Source organism: Oryctolagus cuniculus, chromosome 13 (assembly GCF_051225735.1).
Source record: "Oryctolagus cuniculus isolate XC-2025 breed Fujian yellow rabbit chromosome 13, ASM5122573v1, whole genome shotgun sequence".
NCBI lineage: Eukaryota > Metazoa > Chordata > Mammalia > Lagomorpha > Leporidae > Oryctolagus > Oryctolagus cuniculus.
Window position 1 is genome coordinate 13,771,831 of NC_142879.1, and position 18,401 is coordinate 13,790,231.

Here is an 18,401-nt window from a genome sequence, read left to right on the forward strand (position 1 = left end):
CAGACATTTGTAGATCTGAGAAATCTTTAAAAGCTCACGGAAGATACGTATTATGAAAAAACTACTCATGGATTTTAATTTTTTGTACTAAAATATCTTTTTTATTTCATTTTCCACGGACATTTAAGTTCCCTCGTTTTCTGTTTAGATGTTTTCACCAGCTTTGGGTGTCAGCACAGTGGCTCCAAACTGAAAACCTCACCCGTTATTCCTTTCTTTTCAGTCAGGATGGATCTGTCCAAGCACACGCCTTCACTTACCACGCCCAGTGCATGGGCAGTGAGCCCTTCCCCAGGTCTTCCACACACACAAGCAAAGCCAAGAGGAGGAGGAAGAAGAGCAAGAAACCTCAGAGCACATGCATACGAAAGAGAACATGTACATATTAGGAAGAGCTGGAAAGTGTGACAAACTAGAAAAGCAAAAGAAAAGGAAGCTAAATATTAACTTAATCTTTGGAATTGTATCAAGAAATTCTGTACTCAAGGTTTGAAAAAGAAAACCTCACATAGCATATTTCATCAAAAACAGGCTGTCCAATACTTGGAGACAGAAAAGTTGCACGGGGAGTGTGAGTTAGGCATGCCCTTCTGCTTACAACGCGGGGGCTGAAATCAGACTGTAGGTTGACATCCCAGATCATCAAAGGCTGCCATGGGACCTGGTGGGTATCGTTGGTCTTGTTTGTACCTTCGTTTCTTCATCATTACACAGGGCTAATTTCAGTATGAAGGACTAATTGCAGAAACCTTAGGAGCATGGATCAGGCGTCTGTTAGTTTTGTTAAGTAATCCAGGTGACTCTAATGGAAAACTAGATTTGGGAACCAGTGGGTTAGATAACACCTAAGATTTTGTAGTTAGAGTTATATACTCCTAAATCATGAATTCAAACCAAGGTGGGCAGTTAGGAATATTTTCTATCCTTCAAATTGTGTGGCAGCCACATGGACATAGAAATTTCAATTCTTCATTGTAAAAACAGACACTTTTATTTTACATATTAATGCAAAAAGAGCCAGAGAAGCTATATAATAAATTGAAATCAATGGCAGGGCCTGGGAAAGTTTGTTCACTTGGAACCTTCCACAATACACTATTTTATTTTTGTGCTATTAATGCTATATTTTCCATGCATGGGCAAATTTCTGTATGTCCTGTGATTCATTCTGTTTTTTCCAGGCAATGAAATTGTTGGGCTCATTACATAATACTCTAAATAGGGTATTTCTGTTCATTTACACCTAACAATCCAAGTGGGCTCTGTCGCTCCCCCTCTTCGTGGAGGAATGACACATGACCCTGCCTAGGCTTCATATCCGAGTCACGGCACCATTATGTCGCTCCCCGTCTTCGTGGAGGAACGACACAGGACCCTGCACTGTTCTTTTGTCTGCTCGGCCCTTCCCGGGTTTCCTGCTGGTTCTTCCCGGGTTGGCTACCGTCCCTTCCACCTCCGTGGAAGGGCGGTTCCCCCTGCCACTTTCCCCACTTCCGCGGGGGAGCGGCACACCGCCGGCCGGCTCTCTCGGGGGCTGCTCAGGTGTTCCTTCAGATAGATGTTCCTGGTGCATGTTGTCTCTCTCCTCCTTTATAGTCCTCTTCCACCAATCCCAACTCTGCTACCCACACGCCGAGTACGCTGCTCTCCTCCAATCAGGAGCAGGTCCTACAGTTTATTGGTTGAATTGGAGGCAGCTGTGTAGAAGCTGTTTCCTCCTCTCCCAGCGCCATATTGTGGGAGAGCAGATGCATAGAATAAGTCTTAATTCGAGTAACAGTCTAGTCCGAGTTGCTCCCCACAGATCCCCCTTTCTTTTTATTTTTGGCGTTGATACACGCCTGTCTTCGGTGCCCCGCGGCACACACTCTGCTCTGCTTGCTAGAGTTGCCCACAGGTGCTTACAAGCCCTACCAATCAGGCAAACCGAATCCGGGTCCTCTCTTCGCCGTGTTGTGAGGAGGTTTTTAGGCGCTGATGCGTGCCTGTGTTCGGTGCCCTGCAGCGCATGCTCTGCTCTGCTAGAACTGCCTGCAGGTGCTTACAAGCCCTATCAGTCAGGCAAACCGAATCCAAGCCTTCTCATTGCCGTATTGTGGGGAGACTTATTGGTGTTGATAACGTGGCTGTCTTCGGTGACCTGCAGCCGCCAGCAGGTGCTTATCGTCTTACTAATCAGGCAGACCGAATCCAAGCTCTCTCATTGCCATGTTGTGGGGAGGCCTTATTTTTCTGTTTCTCTATCTCCGGGCATTCCTATTTCTCCTATTTTACTTCTATCTGCCAGCATTCCTATTTCTCTCTTTTTACTTCTAAACTTCTGTTTCTCTTATCCCCGCGGCTTCCCGGCACCCGCCCCGAGGCTGCTTCTTGGCGCCTCACCCCAAGGCGGCTTCCCGGCTCTGTGCCGCTTCCCAGCTTCGCGCGCTCAGCGGTCTCTGCGCATCTTTGCGCCCGCACCACGGCCTTCGCGCCAGCCCCGCGTTCTCTCTATTAGCGCCCTGTGCACTCTCCCCATTCGTGCCCCGCGCGCTCTCTCTGCGCACGGCAGCTTCCGCGAATCACACAGCCTAGCTTACGTTTCCACCACCGGTATTCAGTCTAAGTTCCCCGGGCTAACCTGGCGAATTCAACCTAGTTCACGTCTGCGCCTTTCGGTTTGGCTTCCCGTCTTTTGCTCCCCGGGCTAATCTGACGGATTCCAACCTGGCTTACGCGTCCGCCTCTAGTTTTAGCTTTTTGCCTTTTGCTCCCCAGGCTGACTTGAAGAATCCCAAGCTAGCTTACGTCTCCGCCTCAGCCTGCCCCCACGGCTTCATCCTCCCTAACATATTTTTCTCTACCCGGTATGTTTCCTAACTTTTCTTCCAACAATATTCCCCTCTCACTTCTCCTGGCTTCTCCCCACAGTCCGTATCCGAGTCTAAGTTTCTTCTAGGTTTCACTTTCGCTTTTGACCTTAGAGATTTCTCCCAGCTTCCCCCCGTAGTCCGTATCCGAGTCTATGCCTAGGCTTTCGATAGCTTCTTCCAGCACCTTTTCCGTCCGGCTTTTCCCTAGGCTCTTTGCTAGTCTCTCTCTCCGGTATTTTCCCACTTCTTCCCGTTTCTTCCCTCCTAGGTTTCCTATCCTAGTCACGGCACCATTATGTCGCTCCCCCTCTTCGTGGAGGAACGACACTAAACCCTGCCTAGGCTTCATATCCAAGTCACGGCACCATTATGTCACTCCCCCTCTTCGTGGAGGAATGACACATGACCCTGCCTAGGCTTCATATCCGAGTCACGGCACCATTATGTCGCTCCCCGTCTTCGTGGAGGAACGACACAGGACCCTGCGCTGTTCTTTTGTCTGCTCGGCCCTTCCCGGGTTTCCTGCTGGTTCTTCCCGGGTTGGCTACCGTCCCTTCCACCTCCGTGGAAGGGCGGTTCCCCCTGCCACTTTCCCCACTTCCGCGGGGGAGCGGCACACCGCCGGCCGGCTCTCTTGGGGGCTGCTCAGGTGTTCCTTCAGATAGATGTTCCTGGTGCATGTTGTCTCTCTCCTCCTTTATAGTCCTCTTCCACCAATCCCAACTCTGCTACCCACACGCCGAGTACGCTGCTCTCCTCCAATCAGGAGCAGGTCCTACAGTTTATTGGTTGAATTGGAGGCAGCTGTGTAGAAGCTGTTTCCTCCTCTCCCAGCGCCATATTGTGGGAGAGCAGATGCATAGAATAAGTCTTAATTCGAGTAACAGTCTAGTCCGAGTTGCTCCCCACAGGCTCCACTTCTGCATTTGTAAAATTAAGATATGAACATCTTTCTTGGAGAAACAGACCAATCCCAGGGAAGGTGGCAGGGACAATGTTAAAACCAAAGGGTGAGCCAGTGAGTGAGTGAGTGAGAGAGATACTGCTGAGCCCTGCAACTGCAAGAACAATATCTCTTTTCTTATTGTCAAACTTCTGCAGCTTCTAATGAAACAAGAAAGGTTCAGCATATTATTCCCAGAAATCTGGTACCCCACAAAATAGGCTGCGCTTATTTCCGTTAGAACCAGCTGTTACAGATGGAACCCTCACTGCCTCGAATGAGAACTTCACCCTTATGGTCCCTGGAAGATTCTTACATCTGCACTTGACTATATTTTGTCCCCATCTCCAAACATTAAAAGAGAGTCAATAGACACAGTTTTTTGACTTGGATAGTCCTGCTCTGATGTAATTTGTGATAGTCTAACTACTTATCTGTTCTCCTAGGAATTCACAGCCTAATACATTCAGTTAACTATACACAAAAGAAATAGTATCTGTCAGAATGTGTCAGAGGCATCTAGTCCTCTATTCCTGCTGCGCAGTTACAAAGCCAAGAGATGGGGGGAGTAGGTTCCTCCTGGCAGTTCTTGGGACGCTGCAAGACCTGGCCAGTTACCAAAGAAGAGTCAGCACCACGTGAGATTTGATCGTGACCACTTTTATTTTGTAAGTGCATTGTCGGGTACTTTATGGTCATGTAGAATTCATCCAAAGTTTATTTTTTGCATATCTTAAAAATTCTCAAAGCAATACTTTTATATACAATGTCTTCCCCATAGTAGTCAACTTTGGAGATAATTGATACTGTAGCCTCAAGGATGCAAGAACAATGAAGCAAATCTCAATGCTGGATGGGGTGCCACAGACAGCTGTTACCATGTCAAGCAAAAAGCTCAAGATTTTCAGTCCTTTGACACAGCTCTTCACCTACAACAAAATAAATAAGGTTTGGAAAGTTCACTGTTGAACTCCTCATGGGCTTTATGCATTCTAAGTTGTAGAACTCATGCAGCTCAGTGGTTGCTGTTGGAGGCACAACTATAAGGACTAAATCATACCAGATTTGAGAAATCTAGGTTTGGTGAATGATGACTAAATGGCTCTCAAAATACTCTGTGGAAGTTACACTGTCTGAAGGGTGGTGACGTGAAGCATGGGGTGCATTTATCATGCACAGTGTTCTAAACCTGTCCTGTCCTAAACATTGAATGGCTAACCCAAGAGTGGATTCGTTCATGGATCTCAATAAAGCTCTCATCTGAGAACTGAGATAGCACAGTGATGAAGGGACAGCTTCATCGTATCAAAGAGGTAAGCATTTCTGACTCTGCAACCTTTTAAGATAAAAAAAGATTGCATATTTTCAGTTACTTCATTTAACGAAAGCGGCTTGAAAAAAACATAGTCTTCTGCATATAAAGCATTCCATTAACATTACTGTTCAGTACCTTGTTTTATTTTTTTGGTATATTTGCATCCAGAACTACAGATTTTCCACAGTGCTTTCTGCCTCATTCAAGTATAATAAAAAGTATAAATCTATAGAAGCTCTAAGGTTAAACAAACTGTACATCATACAAAAATTAACTTAATTTACAGACAGTTAAAAAGTATTGGCAATGCCCTTTATAAATCTTAGCAAAGATTCATCACAAAGGATAGTACAATCAACATATGTGGTCATCATCATACAAATGCCATATGGATTGATGTGGTGCAGAACTGTGCATTTGTTAAATGTACAGGTGTAGAGTCAGCACTTTGTACCATACACGTCTTTTAAGGTAACAGTATTGTCAACACTAATCTAAGGTACAGGATTTTCTTATTGCATATTTACTGTTGCTGAGGCAATTAGTTATGATACCATGATGCAATATCCATAATTATTTTAAATAAAAACATTTCTTCTGGTAACAATATAAAGAATACATTTTCTTTCCTACAATCAAACAGAATGTTGCTACATACAGTTTTACACAAATACTGAAAAACATGACCTTAAGGCATCTGCCAGAGAAGCAGATGTGCAAATCCACCCAAACTAAATTATACTAGAAAAAATATTGCACAAAATCCTATTATTTTCAAAATAAAAGATGTTCCTGTCTAAATGTACACAATTCCCTATTTCTAGGCCAAATCATAATATTAACTGATTTGTTCAAAATCATTCCGCCTCTTAAAGAAGGGCTAAGAAACAAACACTAACAATGTTCCTGGGCTTGACACAGGGATGATGTTAGTACTGACACAGGGTTGGTAAAAATTACTTCCCACATTAAGAAGTGCTTCGTGGAAAAATGTGATTGGAAAATTCATTTCACATTTCTAATTTTATGTTCTGATTTGCAAATGTCTTCTCAGATTCAGAGTCTTTCACGTCCAGCAAAATGGAATTCACACTAGAAAATTTATTCCTGAAAATAATCAATCTTTTCCTGAAGGCAGAAATAGAGAGTGAAGGTCTGACTGTGGGAATATTCACAGCTTTCTCCTCTTGGTCAGGAGCCTACTTCTTCACCTTATTTAAGAAAACAGCAGATTCAGTAGCATTCCTGGGTCCCAGCATTAGGATAGTACCACAGAATTCTCATAACAGTACTGTCATGCATTTGAAAAGGGTGAAAAGAATGTTTCAAGATGAAAATATTAAACACTGGAGTCTGATCCACACCTTTGGTGATGCCTAAATGGAGCTATGTGGCCTAAGGACTGCCAAGGAGCAAGACTCCTTGCACAGAGGGCCCTGCGCAGCCCGGTCATGGAACAAGGAATCAGAGAAGCAAGGACACCCAGCTCCCACGAGGTCCTCTGAGTCTGTCCCCTGAAGGCGGATATCGATCGTAGCAGCATTCTTATACTTAGCATGATTATTGAGAAGTTAATACAATTAGATATGGTACTACAGTTCTCCACTTAGAGAGCATACTCCAAATTAAGCAGTTTATAAACATCTTTTTTTTTTTTTTTTGGTGTTAGAATCTTGGGCTAATAACTTGAAGCCAAGTACCTCATCATTATTGCCATCATTATTGTTGTTATTATTACTTTAATAGAGACTTGCAATTCCTTTTCCTCTTCATTGATTCCTTCAAAGTAGGGACTGTAGCAGTTATTTTATTTTCCCACATCCTCAGTTACGCTACCTTCAAGATGACTTTACAAGAAGTAAATAAATATTCTGTGAATGGGTTATTGTTTAATCAGGGAAAGTCACGTTATATTTTGGTGCCTTTCTACGATATGCTAAAGCAGGTAACCATCAACATATACTACCTCAGCCACATTTTCACTTATGGAACCCAAAGCCCCTCACTCACCCTCTACTTCTCTATTCCCTCAACTACAATGGGTACAAAACCTGGGGGCAGAAGGACAAACGCTGGCGAGTTCAAGAATCATGAGTTGCAGAAAATACTATGTACCAAAGGAAGTCTTAGTGGTCCGACAATTCCGCTATAGAACAGGTATTGCTTCTTTGTAAGATAACTTCTAACAGTAGGACAGCTTATAAATATTTAGCTTAGTTTCAACAGAAAATATGGGCATGGTAGAAAATAAGATTAACACTTTTGCTTGCTTGTTTCAGGACTTACCCTAACTCTACTGCATTCTCCACCATGATACTGTGAAATTCAGTTTATGAGCAGACTTCAAATACTCAAAGGTTTAATGCTTTAAATACTAATATATGCTACTAGTCTTCTGGATTTTTTTCAAGAATAATACACAGGGCTTTTGTTTTTAATGTAGAATAAAATAGTTGAATCTGCATGTTAAAGTAAGGCACAAATTGCTCTAAAATACCATGAGACAATTAGGTTGTGAGTGGCTACATATTCTTAAACCAAAATAGTATCACAACCAAACATCTTATGAGGTGATTAAAAAATAGCAAAAGAACTTAGATTTCTGAGGCCATGTGTCTATTAGGCATTTAATGGACTAAATCCCAAGTCTGGTCAATGCTAAACTCTTGAATATCTCATTCCTGAGACTATGAGTTGTGAAGAGAGAAGAAACGGTTCATTTCAAACCTCAGATTAAATGTTGTTTTACATTCTGTTCACAAATTATGAAAGAATATTTGCCAAGCAGATTAACAACCACTAACCTTTTTCCCTTCTCACTTAAAACTGTAAATTATATACTTTGGTTAAGCAAATTGGAATTTTGAAATGAGCAGATAAAGGCAAACTTTGACAAGAACCTTGAATCTTACTTCTGTGTTTAAAAATAAAGATTAAACATTTTTCCCCCAAGTATACACAAAAGCCATCCTTAAAAGGAAACTAGTGTTTCTCTTCCTTTATAATCACAAATAAATCATTGTCCCAAATAAAACATGTTTGTTTAGATTTCAGAATGTAGTTTTTAAAAATTATGCCAATTTTTTTAAAAGACTGACTTGAACAGATATTTTTAAGTAATGTTTTCAACAAACCCCCTTCCAGGACTTTAACTCATATTCTTTGAGTAAACATTTTAGTGGTACAATCTTACTGGGGTTCTTGAGTAGTTTCTCAAACACCCTTTCTCTAAATATAATATTTTTAAAATATTCATGAATGTGGATGGACAGAGCAGATACACTGGCATACATATAACAGACTAACCATAACACACCAATCATAACATCACTAGGGTTTCTTTTCCTTACTACACCTGGCAATGTAGCCTATCATGAAGCAATCTTAATTCCTTCCCGAGGAATTCTGAAGCTTAATAGTGAATTTCAGGGAGAAAACACAAAATCTCATACAGAATTCCACTCCATTCACACAGACACCCCTCTGCCCTGACGGAGGGGAGGCACGCTGCCTGCTTCTGACACGTGGGCTGCCTGCTCAGAGCGGTTCCTTACCCAGGCTCCATCAGGCGATGCAGAGGGGAAGAGTGACTGGATAACAGGGGAACCTGATGAACACCACCTCGGTCAGTGGCCAACGTCAACACCAACACTCACAGATCACTTAGGCAGAGCGCACCCCAGACATGAGGTGATAGAAATGGCACTGCACTTCTCTGATCTTCCTACTTCAAAAGTATAATCTCAGTCTAATCTTGAGAAAAATATCAGACAGATTCTAAGAGAGAGGTACCCCACAGATACAGCTGACCAGCACTCCTCAAAACTGTCATGGTCATCAAGGAAACAAGGAATGGACGTCTGGGACATTGCCAAAGCCAAGAGGGCTGAGTCTATGTGACGACTTCATGGAATGTGCTGCCCAGGAGGAGATCCAGGAGCAGAACACGGCATCGGGGGACACCTAATGAAAGCTCAGTGATGTGCGGTTCACCTGTGTTGGTTCAGCAATGGAGGCAAATGAGCAAAAGGAAGGCGAGAAGCTGGTGAGAGAGCAGCCGCTGCAAGGAGGGGCGGCTCTGGGACCTCAGCACTACCTTGTGGGCTTTTTCTTTTTCTTCCATAAATCTAAGAACTTCTAAAATACAAAGCGAATTATTTAAAAAATTACATTGGGGATAATGACATGAAGCATTTTGGCAAACAATTATCAGTTAAGAGACAAGACGTGAACTTTCTTATCTGGAGAGTTTATGTCGCATTGGCTTTTTAGAGGTGGGCCCGGACCCCTACTTACAAAGGCTAAAAGAGAGACTGTGAACCTTTCCTAAGTGTCTCATTTGTAAACAGAAGTCATTAACTTCACATTGTAATTCAGCACTTCATACATTTCACTGAGTGACAGGTAAGTTTATACCTTTATACTTTTTGGAAAACATGGCTGCAGAGTCCTAATGTAAGCAAATTAAATATTTCCATAGGAGAGCTTTTCAACCTTGCAAAATGAATTTTGACCTTGATTCCATGAATAGAAAAAGGCATTATTGCTCTTTAGAACATTAATAACTCATCTTTCAAACTTCACATGTAATTTCATAAGTTATTTAAGTATGCTCAATATAGCTTTATGATTAAGGCAATTAGTGGGCTAACAGTTTCATCAGCTTCAGGCTAGTTTTGATCAGTTCATGCCCAACCAGATTAGTACAATACAGTAGCCACTGGTTATGCATAAGGGTTATATATGCATACTTAGTTTAAATAAAATGACTGGCATTAAGCACCAAATGCTGGGAAATCATATGTTCAATACATAGTTTCAACAAACACACAAACTAGTACCTGATTTCATAGCACAGTAGAAGAATTTGCTTTACACTTAAAAATTAATGGATAACACGTATCCATGAGATGAGTAAGTGGGGGAATACATGTTCCGAACACACACACACACACAAAATTAAATAGTAAGAGTTGCCATTCCTACAAATAATTCTGCTTACTCTACAGATTACATGGAATCCCCAAACACCTACGTAGAAGAAGCTTAGATGCAAACGACTGACCCTTGATTGGTGATTTAAGCTTGGTTTCCACTTGTATTTTCCTCTGAAGTGCGTGAGCCCTGTTGGATGTCAGACGTCATGTGACATAAGGACACGACTTCGTGGAGCAGTCCACTTTCTTCCGAAGTCTCTTTGGCTTCTTTTCCTTCTTTCTCCCAAGGAACAAAAGTAGATGGACGTCGCCCAATGCTGGGTGCAAGTGGATCATCGGAAATCTGGGGTAGTGTTTCCTTCTCTGTTCTTCCCTGATCAGTTTGGGAAACATCAGGCAGAGCTGGCTGGGGATCCGAGCCTGACGTGGCCGCTGGCTTCCCCGCCGTGGCAGGGCCACTCACGCTGTGCGCATTCTCCTCTTTCAGGATGAACAGAGACTCTGCCAGACCGCTGGAGGAGACCCGCTTCCGCGGGGAGGGAGGCAGCTGCTTGCCATGGAGGGCGCTGTCGTCCTGTCCCAGATGCCAGCCTGCTTGATCACCAGAACCCCCACACAGGAGGGACAGGTTGTTCTCACTGGGAGCGTTGGATTTATTCTGAGAGAAGAAACAGGAAATTCAGAAAATTTCTAACAAAATGAAAGCATTCGGCTTTCTATGTTGAAATCAACGTTAATATCGTTCAAGGCTGGCAACCTGAAGCTCCTCCCAGAGGGACTCCAGCATTGACAGTGAATTTAACATCCCCAAATGGCAAGGTTGACAGGAATGCAATGGCATGGGCAAACGAAATCCTAAAATTCATGCAAAGTTCTGCAGTCTCCTGCAATCATACCATGGTTGCCACCAATCATACTTTCACTGTGTGTTTAAAGTATTCAGAACAATTTGTCTAAAACATTGTTCATTTTTGAAATAACAGAATGAAAAAAAAATTTGAATGGATACAGTTATTCAATTTCTTGAAAACCCAGAAAATAAAGGGGAAAATGGGAACATTTTGGATTTTAAAAATCTGAGAAAACACCTATAAAATTAGTTCATAAGAAAATATTGCAAAAAAAAAAAGAAAAGAAAATATTGCATGACAGAAGATTTCCAATTACTGACAATAACCACTAGAACAGGATAAAGTGAAGGGGAAAGGCTGGACTTGCATTACTAGTAACAATTCTTAGTGATTACCTGTTACCGTATTTTGTGGTTTTGACACCTGTTTAGAGGTTAAGTGCTTCTACTAACTAAGATTGTAAGATCAGGTGATCACCGCAATGGCAAGACTGTCTTTATTTAATTGCAGAAACTGAGAGGTCTACTCACAGTAGGTTTGTAATCAATATCATCCATTGATTTAAAGAAATCCAAGCTCTTGGCGGCTGCCAGCTTTCCTTGATCTGAACTGTGAGTGCTCAAAGTATCAAGGATCTCGCCTAGTAAGTCCATTTCCCCTGAGTAAGGAATCTTTTCTCTCATGTCAGCAGAGTCGTCGCTTTCATAAAAATAAGCAGGAGCCTCTTCGCCATCTTCAGAAGATAACCTGGAGGAAAACAGACACGTAGTAGCAGGTGTGTAACCAGCAGCCTCTCACCAATCCCCTTCAACCAATGAGAGTGTTTTAAAATCCAAACAGTATTTCCGTGCAGCAACAAGAAAGTCGACAATTGGCTTGTAGGCAAGACCTCTGCACACCGATGCTGTGCTAATCCACATACTTGGGATTCTAAACATACAATTAGCTTATGGCATCGCATCACCTGGAAGAAGCAGCAGGGCCTTTCCTCCAGTCTAATTCTGTGGGACTTGGGAACTTGGCCTTGGAACTATGAGACTGCACACTCGGAAAGTTTGCTGTAGCCCACATTCACTTTCAGTGTTTTTATATGGCGTTCCTTTCCTTTATTCACTTACTTTTAGAGAGGAGTACATATTCCTTTTTCTGGTAGACTTAATGGAGAAAAAGGAATGTATTTTTTTTTATATATTCATATATCTTGAAACTGCCAAACTTTTGACTTATACTATTATTTCTACAGTTGATGTTTGATACTTTGTAATAAATTTTCCCCTTCTGATAGTACCCTGGGCTCCTCCCAGATCCAGTGTGTTTCAGCTGTGGCTGCTCATCCTTCCTGATGGCACCCTGCGCTTTTCAGCATGAGGGTGACAGCCTAACTTGGGCGGCTCCTGTCACTCCTTTACCACCGCCCCAGGGATCCTGTCTGATACGCGGCCTTTCGGGAAGAAGGCACCTCTGCGCTGTCTGGCTTCCCTGTCCAAGGAGCATCCCCCGAGGATTCTGAGCAGCACTGGGCCTTTTCCCGCATACCGCAGGCAAGCAAGCAGCACCCGAGCTCCTGCGTGCGGCGTGCGTGTTGCTGGAGACCACTCTGCAGCTCCCAGCTCCGCCCTTGGGTCACACCCTTCGCAGGACGCGGCAGTCACTACTTACTTGCTGGCTCTCTCAATGTCATCCTCAGCATCACAGAGAGCACCATCCAGGCTCTTGAGGGGCCGTTCTAAGTGAGCCTGGAGGGAGAAACTGGCAGTGAATTGGACTGTACTCTGAAGTCAGTGTCTTCAGCAAAGAACAAGGTGATTTCCTAAGGGACACGTTTAAAAGAAACATGCACTCGGCGTTTCTGCATGTTATCCAGGAATCTGACAGACTGGGACAGGAAGACAAGCAGGGCATCAGGCGATGTTTCTCTCAACATTTACTGGAATAAATTAATTCAATCAATAAATGATAATTAATAAATGAATTTGCATATGCACAGGGCAGCCACAAGCTCTCAGTCCCTGATTTAGGGATACTTGCTTTATCATCAAGCACCCCCATGGCGGGCCCTATCGCTTACTTTGAACAACTATTGCTTTGGTCCCAACCCACTCTCTCATCCCACCCAAGCATTTTAGAACAGTGCTTTCCTCACCTTAAAATGCATATGAATCAGAGTCATGTAAAAATGCAGTTTCTGGTTCTGGGCTTTGGGCCTGAATTTCTGCATTCCTAACAAGGTCTTGGATGAAGTCAGTGCTGCTGGATCTGGGAGTGACACTTCGAACAGCACCCCAGTCCTAGACAACCTATCATTTCACCTGGAAGTACTTCATTATGTATTTTTAACAAGGATTTTTTTAAACACAACATTAATATCATGATCATACCTAGCAAATTAACAGTTGTTTGGTAATCTTAAATTACTCAGGCCATATTAATATTTTCCTCAAAATGTTTTAAATCATTTGTTTGTATCCAAATCCCAAAAAGGTTGATCTGTGGTTGATGTCTTTCACTTCTCGCTGGGAAAACTGTGGGTTCCACCTTCCCACTCCCTTAGACCGGCAGTGCCTTTAGCGCGGTGTTCTATCCTCATTTCCTATAAACTGGCAGCTTCACCTGGAGGCTTAGTTAGACTCAACTTATGTTCGCTTTTCCTTAGTTTTTTTTTTTTTTTTTTAAGATTTATCTACTTATTTTAAAGTCAGAGTTACACAGAGAGAGGAGAGGCTGAGAGAGAGAAAGAGAGAAAGAGAGAAAGAGAGACAGAGAGAGAGAGAGAGAGAGAGAGAGAGAGAGAGTCTTCCATCCGATGGTTCACTCCCCAGTTGGCCGCAATGGCTGGAGATGTGCCGATCCAAAGACAGGAGCCAGGAGCTTCTTCCAGGTCTCTCACACGGGTGCAGGGGCCCAAGGACTTGGGCCTTCTACTGCTTTCCCAGACCATAGCAGAGAGCTGGATCGGAAGTGGAGCAGCTGGGACTAGAATCGGTGCCCATGTAGGATGCTGGCGCTTCAGGCCAGGACATTAACCCGTTGTGCCACAGCATCAGCCCCTCCTTAGTTTTTGGCAAGAATATGCCACAGGTGTTGACACATGCTCTTTTACTACATCCATCAGTAGGTACATAATGATTAGATAGCTCATTTTTGTTGGTACTAGGATTGGCTATTAGCTTCAGGTGCAGTTGGCAGATCCATTCATTACAAATTTCCTTATCAATGTCTCAGGATAGTTTTAGCATCCTATGATAACCACTGGCTAAAGCCATGATTTCCTTAGGGACTTTTCTGATAGCATTCCTTCTGTATCTATCTGCTGGCATTCTGTGGGTTTGAGGAATGTTATTAACCATTTGGCTTTCCTGAAATGCGGTGTGAATAGAGGCGCAGGATGAACCTTTGATTCTTTTCAGAGTTAAGAGGTTGTGACCTAAAATCTCCAAAGCTAAGCCAGGAGGGTTTTTTTTTTTTTTTTTAAAGCATTATTTGTACATGTTTGGTGTGACTCAATCAAAGAATCCAATGGTAGGGAGGGAGCACAGGTGAAATTGGAACCAAAATAAGATTGACCAATGTTTACAAGTGTTGAAGCGACATGAAACGTATTTGGGGATTTTCATAAGCGTCTCTTTACTTCTGCATATGTTTATAATCTATTTTTAATGACTCTGTCATTGATTGGTGGCAACCCTCCCAAAGTGACTCCCACATCCTTGACACGACCTTAGGAACTCTTCAGTAGGCATCTTGCTTTTGGCATTTATTATGTCTTTTCAATTCATCTGCACATTTCCTGCATCAGACCTGGAATGAGGCATTCGTTCTAAGAATGCTGGCTCCACTCTGTGGGAACTTACAGGCCGGAGTCTGGCTGCAAACCACTCTTTTGAGGGGGCAGCAGCAAACTTGAATTTGGACACTTCAAGCATGCCTGTGAAGTCTTGGGATTCAGATCTCCCAGTCTAGATAACTGTCTTCTTTTGCTGCAGTCATAAAGAAATTTCTAGAACCTATAGGAGTGATCCCTCCTCCAGCCTCTTAATGCCACTGCTCTTGAGCGGCAGCAAGGAAGGAGTGCAGGGAAATGTCCTTGTCCCCCACAGGGGATGTGCAGTAAGCGCCCCACAGTGCAGTGATAAGAAATGTACTTGGGATCTACAACTGCAGCAGCACTTTACTGTAAGTTTAAAGGACATGAGTTAAATAAAAATTTGCAAAATGACCTGGGGTAGGGGGAGGGAAACACCACTCACACCATCATTTCTTTGGGAAGAATATATTCCACCTCCTTCCTCCAAAACTCACAAATTACATTACAATCCTTTATTCTAAGGACAGGTCATTATCATTACACTGAATGCTGAGTGTGCTTAGCATTATGCCAGTTAGTGGATCTTGTATTTAATGTCTTTGCTTAAAAATGAAGCAAAACAAAAACCAGACAAGACTGTTAAGGAGTTAAGAATTTATGTTGCTATTTGTTAACATCATTACAATTTAACATCTAATTTCAAAAGATGAGCCAATCAATGCATGACAACATTTAAATCTGTAGGGGACTTATCGAAGTGCTGTTGACCAGGGCTAGGTTCTAGGAATACAGAGTCAACCCCCTGACATTTGGCAGCTCAGAGTCTAATGAACCCCACAAGAAATCTGGAGGTAAACTCAAGAGAGGCTTTATAAGTTGCCCAAAGTCACAACCTTAACCAAAATAGGACCAGAAAAGAGAGCTGATGTCATTCTCTGTTTTGTTCTGTTACAAATCTCCCCACCCCCACCTTATTCATTTTCTCGCCCAAAAGTTAGTCTACAGTTGTCGCCAAGTTTGTAAATCTGAAAATCCAGGGGGGTGGGGTGGGGTGGGGAGAGAGAAACAGAGACAGAGACAGGGAGTTCTTCTACCTGCTAGTTCACTCCCCCGATGCACCCAGCAGTCAGGGCTGGGCCAAGCTGAAGTCAGAAGCTTGGAACTCAATCAGGGTCTCCTATGTGTTTGCAGGGACTCAAGTACTTGAGCCACCATCTACGATCTTGGTGGTTATGTCAGGGGTTCTAGATCATATATTATGATAAAAATGCTTTTGATCCTTGGAAAATCTCCATTGTACACTTATTACTGTTAAAATTTATATCTGCAAGTAGAATATTTTCAAAAAAATCCCTTGGAATGGTATGCATATTTTAACAATATGGATTATTCCAATCCATAAACACAGAATGTCTTTCCCTTCCTTTGTGTCCTCTTCAATTTCTTTCATCAAAGATTTACAGTTTTCATCGTAGAGATCTTTCATCTCTTTGGTTAAAATTATTCCCAGATATTTTGTTTCTTTTTAGCTATTGGGAATGGGATTGCTTTCTTGATTTCTTTTCCAGATGATTTACTTTTAGTGCATAACAACACTTTGACTCTTTTTACATAGCAACTTTGCTGAATTTGTTTATTAGTTCTAAAGGCTTTTTGGTGGAGTCTTTGAGATTTTCCATACATAAAACCATGTCATCTGCAACAGTGACAAGTTGACCTCCTCCTTTCCAGTCTGGATGCCATTTAACTTCATTTTCTTGCCCTGTTGCTCTAGGTAGAACTTCCAGTAGTATGTTGAATCAAAATGGTGAAAGTGGGTAGCCTTGTCTTGTTCCAGAGGATAAAGAGAAAGCCTTTAGTTTTTTCCCATTTGATGTGATGTTAGTGGTTGCCTTACTATACAGTCTTATTATGTTAAAGTGTGTTCCTTTGATACATAGTTTGGTCAAGTTTTTATCATGGGGGATGATGAATTTTATAATGGCTTTTGTGCATCTACTGAGATGATCACGATTTGGGTCCTTCATTCTGTTGATGTGCTATACCACAATTATTCATTGTGTATGTTGAACTATCCTTGCATCCCTAGATGAATCCCACTTCATCATAGTGAATTATCCTTTTGCTTTGACTTCTTGTACCTCTCCCTGCCCAAGTGGCTGCCAGCTGCCATTTAAGCCACATCAAACAACTGCTTATTCCCACACAGAATTTCTGTCACTCCACTGTACATAAGGTACCCTTTATCATAAGTTCCTTTCTCTTCTTTTTCTGGAAAAATTCTGTTTGTATTCTTCAGCATCTAGCGCAGATATAACATCTGTCAACTTGCTCTGTTCCTGATGTGCTGTCCTGTGTGCCGTGTACCTGGCTGACCCCAGGAGAACGTGTCTGCCAGCACCACTACCTGCAGAGCTCTCCAGAGTGGGGTCTGCATTTCCTACTCCTTGTGCCCTTTGTGACCTGCTGTATGCCTTCCCAGCCGGGAAGGCAGTAGTGTGGATATAAGAGGAGCTTAGTGGTGTGTGTAGATTAAAGAGATGCTAACTATTCAGAGAAAAATGAGACGTAGCTGCTGTGTTACTCTTGGGGAGTGGATAGTACAGCTTTCAGTAAGTTCTCAATGAATATTTGTTGAAGGAAGGAAAAAGGATAAATGGCATTCTGTTGTCCTTCATCCATCAGGTCCTGTACTACACTCGATCTTAGCCAAAAGGCCGAGAAGCAATTCATCCATCAGGTCCTGCAAGCCCAATATCTGCCCCTCCTCATTGTGTGCCATGCGTTCTACCCATGACCTTTATTCAGGCCCTTCTATCTGCCCTGATTCATCCCACCACAGGACCTTTGCACACCATGGTTCCTCAACCTGAAAGGCTCTTCTGTTTATCCTTGTTACCGTCTCCACTGCCTGTCCATCATACATACCTTTCTTCATTTAATAATGTGCAGTAACAGACTACCCCATATCTGAGCCTCTATTAACCTTCCTTGTGAAATGCTGGTCTCTAAACAGCCTACAGATTAATCTCAAATGCAAACCTTCTCGTGATAGACCCCTATTGAAATAAATCCTTCAATGGCTCCTTACAATTTACCTTTGCTAGGAGGAATCTGGCTAAGGCAACCTCTCTGGAGACTTCACCTGCCACACGGAAGTTGGCCCCAACAACCCCAAACCATCTCATGGTTCTGTGGTTCTCGTGTCTCCTGCCTCTGTTCCACTCATATGCTGATCAGTTACATCTTCTGCCTCTTTTCCACTCATATGCTGATCTGTTTCCAGAACTTCTCCCTCCCAGGCTCCTTCTCTCTTTCTAGTCATCCTTCACACCTTGGCACAGGAGTTCCTCTTTCAGGAAACGCACCCTCAGTCACCAATCCATTCACATGTCCCCCCCATGCATTCCAGGAACACCTCTATGAACCACCATCACGAGGTCTACCTCGTACCGTACAGGAGGCACTTGAAGACATTTCCTTGCTAATTTATCTCTAATGCGTTTAGAATGTAGTATACTGTGTTGTCCCCAGCAGTTCCAGAACAATTTTAAGAGACTCTGAAAGCAGCACAATGCTTATGGGGTGTCCTATCACTGTGAATGTTGTCTGAAAGGTCCTGTGGAGTTATCCCACACAGCACTGTTCATCTTTCAGTCTTTATCTTGCCAGGGTATAACTGGACACTACAGCCAAGG

General features: G+C 42.8%; 1 protein-coding gene across 18 annotated transcripts in view; it reads right to left on the reverse strand.

Moving 5' to 3' along the window:
• Window positions 1-4,439: 4,439 nt before the first annotated feature.
• Window positions 4,440-18,401, reverse strand: part of DENND1B (DENN domain containing 1B) — a 303,159-nt gene continuing 289,197 nt past the window's right edge. For 15 of the 18 annotated variants that reach the window (XM_070055061.2, XM_051820442.3, XM_051820446.3 and 12 more), the window contains 3 exons: window positions 12,558-12,634; window positions 11,429-11,645; window positions 4,440-10,705 (listed from right to left, as the gene is read on the reverse strand). In XM_070055061.2, the coding sequence (XP_069911162.2) occupies window positions 10,190-10,705; window positions 11,429-11,645; window positions 12,558-12,634 (810 nt within the window). In that variant the 3' untranslated portion in view covers window positions 4,440-10,189. The remainder of the gene's footprint in view (window positions 10,706-11,428; window positions 11,646-12,557; window positions 12,635-18,401) is intronic. The other 3 variants (XM_070055062.2, XM_089312037.1, XM_089312032.1) reach the window with 1 other exon arrangement.